The sequence below is a fragment of the Cynocephalus volans genome, chromosome X (genome assembly GCF_027409185.1).
Source record: "Cynocephalus volans isolate mCynVol1 chromosome X, mCynVol1.pri, whole genome shotgun sequence".
NCBI lineage: Eukaryota > Metazoa > Chordata > Mammalia > Dermoptera > Cynocephalidae > Cynocephalus > Cynocephalus volans.
This window is the reverse complement of record NC_084478.1, coordinates 86,192,710-86,197,781: the sequence shown is the minus strand read 5'-3', so window position 1 is coordinate 86,197,781 and position 5,072 is coordinate 86,192,710. Positions and strand designations below refer to the sequence as shown.

The 5,072-nt window shown below is 34.5% G+C and overlaps 1 protein-coding gene across 1 annotated transcript; it reads right to left on the bottom strand.

Annotated features, from left to right (window-relative positions):
• Nucleotides 1-3,505: 3,505 nt before the first annotated feature.
• On the bottom strand, nucleotides 3,506-4,618 carry LPAR4 (lysophosphatidic acid receptor 4). The gene has a single exon (XM_063084482.1). The coding sequence runs from the start codon at nucleotides 4,616-4,618 to the stop codon at nucleotides 3,506-3,508; it is 1,113 nt and encodes a 370-aa protein (XP_062940552.1).
• Nucleotides 4,619-5,072: the final 454 nt, after the last annotated feature.

Genomic DNA, 5,072 nt, shown 5'->3' with positions numbered 1-5,072 from the left:
CTGGACTAGAAGGTTATTAATGGCAAAGTCCCCCCAATTTTAAATGTAGCCTAGGGCTGATCATGCTGGTCATGATGTCAGAAAAGGCAGTGTCTGCTGTCATTTCATGGGGAACCAACACACAAAGAGGTGTTTGAGATGCTGACACTGCTTTCCCTGAGACTTAGAGGCATGAGCGTGATGACCAGGAATTCCCTATGTTTCCATCCTGGGACCACTACCTATGGTAGTTACTGATCTATCAGCCACCTAGCTCTACTATCACCTTATTGTTCTCAGATGGTCTGTTTGCCCCAACTTTCCCCAGGCCTCCCAGTTTTTGTCTTAGAATATTTCATCAAATCCTAGAAATCAGATTCAAAAGTCAGCTTGGCTAGAAACCCCAAATAAATCAAAGCCAAATTGGATAAATCAGGGAAAGAGGTAGTTAATCTTTTGTCTTGACCCCTGACATCAACCAGGGATTTGCCATTTGTCAAATCTCCATTCATCTTCAGACAGCCTCAAAAATAAAGTATTGGAATTCATCTGAGAGCAAATATACCCTATAACTCCTTTCTTGAAGGATGGAGAAAAGGTAAAGGAGAGATAACTTCAGTTGTCCACAAACAAAGTTGTATAAATAATTGACCAAAGTATAATCCAAATATATTTTATTACATTTAATAAGCATTTAAAGTCCAAGTTGTAATAACAGCTGTAGGTAGGATAGCTTTTGCCTTTATAAATGTAAAATAAAGTCAATTTTACATTTAGTTTTATGTTATATTTTGTTGGTTGCATTGTTCATATGACAAGCTTTTATTATTAGCAAGTTATATTAACTATGAAAATGGAAATTAAAAGAAAGTGAAATATGAAAAATCAAACAAAGCTAAACATGGAAATTACACAACAGAAAACTGACTTAATGATATATTTTATGTCAACTTGTTGAACATATCCCATTAAATGGTTTGGTGTCATAATCCTAAAATTTCACAATTGTAAGATCCAAGGGAACAAAGAAAAGTTCACATACAGTTTATACTTACAATAAATGGAAAAGAAAGAGTACTGAAGGAAACAAAAAGATTATTCATACTTTGATTACTAATTTGATCTTACAACATAACCTAACAACTGAACTTAACCTAACTTCACCTAATTTCACCTAACCAAACCTAATGTCTATGCATTCCATCTATAACCTTTCTTCACAAGTCAATATAACGCATGATTATTTTTAGGATTTTAGATCATGAGGAAAAAGTAAATTTTTGAGCATTTATTTTTACTATTGTTCTGTTGTTTTAGCATTTTTTTCAATTAGTTCCTAACCTGGACACAGATTCAGCAGTTTTAAAGTAACATTATGCTCATAGATTTTTACTTAAAATCTTAGTATTTTAAAACTACATACCATCAGAAAGAAAAACAAAGTTTAATGAGTTTTAAGAATTTGCTTATTGTTTTAGAATTTTTATTTTATTGTTATTGTTTTATTGTTTTCAATTTTTTTTAACCACTTCCTGGCACAAGTTCAGCAGCTTACAAGGTGCAGTTTCTAGAAGTCTTACCTAAAAATTCTTAGCATTTTCAGTTGCCATATCATCCAAATATTTTTAAAACTAATTAACACACATTTTAAGAATATTTTTGTTGTTTTTCAGGGTTTTAAAATGTATTTTTGTTGTTGTTATTGTTTTATGTATGTGTGTATGTAAGAGTTTTTATTTCCATTGCTTCTGCACTGAACACAAATTTACCATCTTTCAAGCTACATTGTGCTAAGAAATTTTATCTACAAGTCTTAATATTCTTAAATCTACACTTCATCCACAAAATAGCAAGAGTTTTAAGGATTTTTGTTGTTTAACAGAGTTACGAAAAATGTTTTCTCTTCTTTTATAGATTTTTAAATATTATTTTTAATTGCTTCTGAACTGGGTGCCAGATTAGCAGATTTCTAGCTGCACTTTGATCCAAAGCGTCATAAGAAAGTTATAGTATCTTCTGTAAGAAAGCTATAGTATCAGTTTTACAGATGCTCAAAAAAAATGCAAGCTCTAAATTTGTATGTGCTTGTTTTGTTTGTTTTGTACAAGTTTGGGGTTTTTTTGTTGTTGTTCTTTTGTTTTTTTGGTTTTTTTTCTTTCTAATTTGCTCCTGACCAGGACACAAATTTAGCAGATTTCTGGCTGCATTATTCTCTAAAATTTTATGCAAATGACATGGTATTTTTAAATTGACAGAGCCTGAAAAAATAAATAAAATAGTATTGCAAGTGTTAAGAATTTCTGTTTTTTGGTTTTTGAATTTTTGTAGGTTTTGTAGTTTTTTTGTTGTGGTTTGTTTGGTTTATGTATACATATATTTTTCAATTTGCTCCCAACCTGAGCACAAATTCAGCAGCTCTCTGGCTACACTGTGCTCCAAAATTTAATAGGAAAGAATAACTATTTTAAAGTTACAGATCTCTACACACACACACACACACACACACACACACACACACACACACACACACACACACACACACACTAAATGATTAATGCAAGTTCTAAGAATTTTTTTTGTCTCATTGTTTTATTTTTTGTATTATTTTGTTGTTTTATTTTTTCAATTTGCTCCTGACCTGGGCACAAATACAGCCGCTTTCTGCATTGTGCTCTAAAATTTTATATGGAGAATAAATATTTTGTGGAACTCAGTCTCCCAAAAAAAAGATAATTGAAAATTTTAAGGGAAAAAAGTTAGTGTTGCTTAGTTTTTTTTTTTTTTTTTTGACATTTTGTTGTTTTATGTGATTTTCCATTTAACACCTGCCAGGCACACATTTAAGCAGCTTTCTGGTTTTGAAGTTTCATATGAAAATCCTAATGTTACTTTTAAAAAAGAAAGTTTTAAACTGACACTGCTGGTGATTGTAAATGTGTAAATCCTGTTAATTTTCTGTTTCTTCCCACCCATACATGCAAACACAATTTCTGCTCTGTTTTCAAAATTCACATTACAAATTTTTCCAACTCTTTTAAATTCTATACATTTCTTATTAATAAGGCTAGGCTAAAATATGTTCTTGTGCTAACTTAAACTCAACAACAATTCAAAAGAGAAAAAAAAGACTAGCAGATATCAGTAGTAACACAAAAGGTGTTGGTTTTTTTTAAAAAAGAATCCCTGAATTTGTTCTATATTTATAGGCCCAACCCAATTACCAAATATCATTGGAATGGAAATACCTTTTCAAAAGTTTTAATTCAAGGCCATCAATTGGCCACTTATACTATATAGTGTGATACAGTGAAATTTCAACCCAGGAGAAGAGTTTGGCAATTCGTTTTAGTTGCTGTAATTAGATTTGACCTATAATTACTGAACAAAATGGCAAATGGACAATAAACATTCAAGCAAATATATCTGACTGTATTCAGTACATTAGTTTCAAATCTTTCTTCTTATTTATAGCATAGACAGAATTATAGGATGAAATCATATGTAGACCTAGAGACAGTTCTCGTACCTAGAAGGTGGATTCTAGCATTAATTCACCACCATTATTTGTTGTTTGATCACTAACTTCCTCTTGAATGGCTGGAAGGGAAGGCTTTGTGGTCAGTGGTATTTCAGTCTTAAACAGGGACTCCATCCTGATAGGGGTATTTATGTAGAAGGACTTCTGAAAGGACTCAAGGGTGAAGTAATAGATGAAAGGGTCAAAGCAACAGTTCAGAGTTGCAAGGCACAAGGTGACTGGGTACATGATCTTTGCAAATCTTTCCAACAAGCAATTAGTAATGGCTTGGGAGCGCACCAGGGCATACAGGAAGAGGACAGAGTTGTAGGGTACAAAGCATACCACAAAGACCGCCATATGCACCGTGATCATCTTCAGCACTTTTTTCTTATTGGTCCCAATTTGAGACAGTGTAGCAGGCTTGCGGAGGGTTCTCAGCACCACTGAGGAGCAAGAGACGTTCAGTATCAGAGGAATAATGAATCCAACAATTTCAATAAATATAGTAATCTTAGACAGATAAGTCTTCCAGACACGTTTGGAGAAGCCCTCAAAGCAGGTGGTGGCTGCATTGTTGACATTAGTGGTGGAGAACAAAGAGGCTGAAATACCACCACTGAGGACTAGGATCCAGACTCCAGCACATACAATGGCAGAATTCCTCCTGGTCCTAATAGTACGGGATCGGAAGGGATAGACAATGGCTAAGAAACGATCCACACTTATACAGGTGAGGAAGAGCATGCTTCCATAGATATTGGTGAGGAATGCAGTCCCAGAAATCTTGCAGAGGGTGTCACCAAAAGGCCAGTGGCGGTTAAAGTTGTAAAATATTTTGAAAGGTAGGGTACAGACAAAGAGCAAATCAGAGAGGGCCAGATTGGTGATGAAAATAGCAGTCTCACTTCTCATTTTCATACGGAAGCAGAAGACAAACAGAGAGGCACTGTTAGTTATCAGACCCAGGATGAATACAACACTGTACACAGCACCATTCAAATTATACTTGAAGGAATCATCAACAATGCAGGTATTATTGGCAGTAGCATTGCCCAATCTGGGCCTAAGGCTTGAATTTAGATCTTGGAATTGGAAGTCAATGAATCTTCTGTCACCCATGGATTTTTTTTTCAGGAGGCCTGCTGGCTGCAGGGGTTCACCACTCTGAGACTAGGGACTGGTAGGAAATGTATTCCTCCTACAGGAGACAAAATAGAACAAATCATCAAATATGCTTTCCATTCATGATTTCTGTGGAATAAAAGATTTCTGTCCACCCAAGTTGGAAGATAATATGCACATTCAATTTGGTTTGACGAGTACTTTTTGAGCACCTACCATATGTTAAAAGGTACCACGAGAGTATGTTGCAAGAGGGGGAGAGATCACACTCAACACAGTAAGTGCGATACTGTAGCACTGCAACGAACCCCAATAAGATGTAGGTTACCTGAGAGTCCAAGAAAAAAAAAAAAAAACCTGCCAGCTAAAACAATGCTAATGCTTTGGAATTTGTATGGCACTTTTCAACTTTCTAAATCCTTTCAAAAGTGTATTTTACTTGATTCCCACA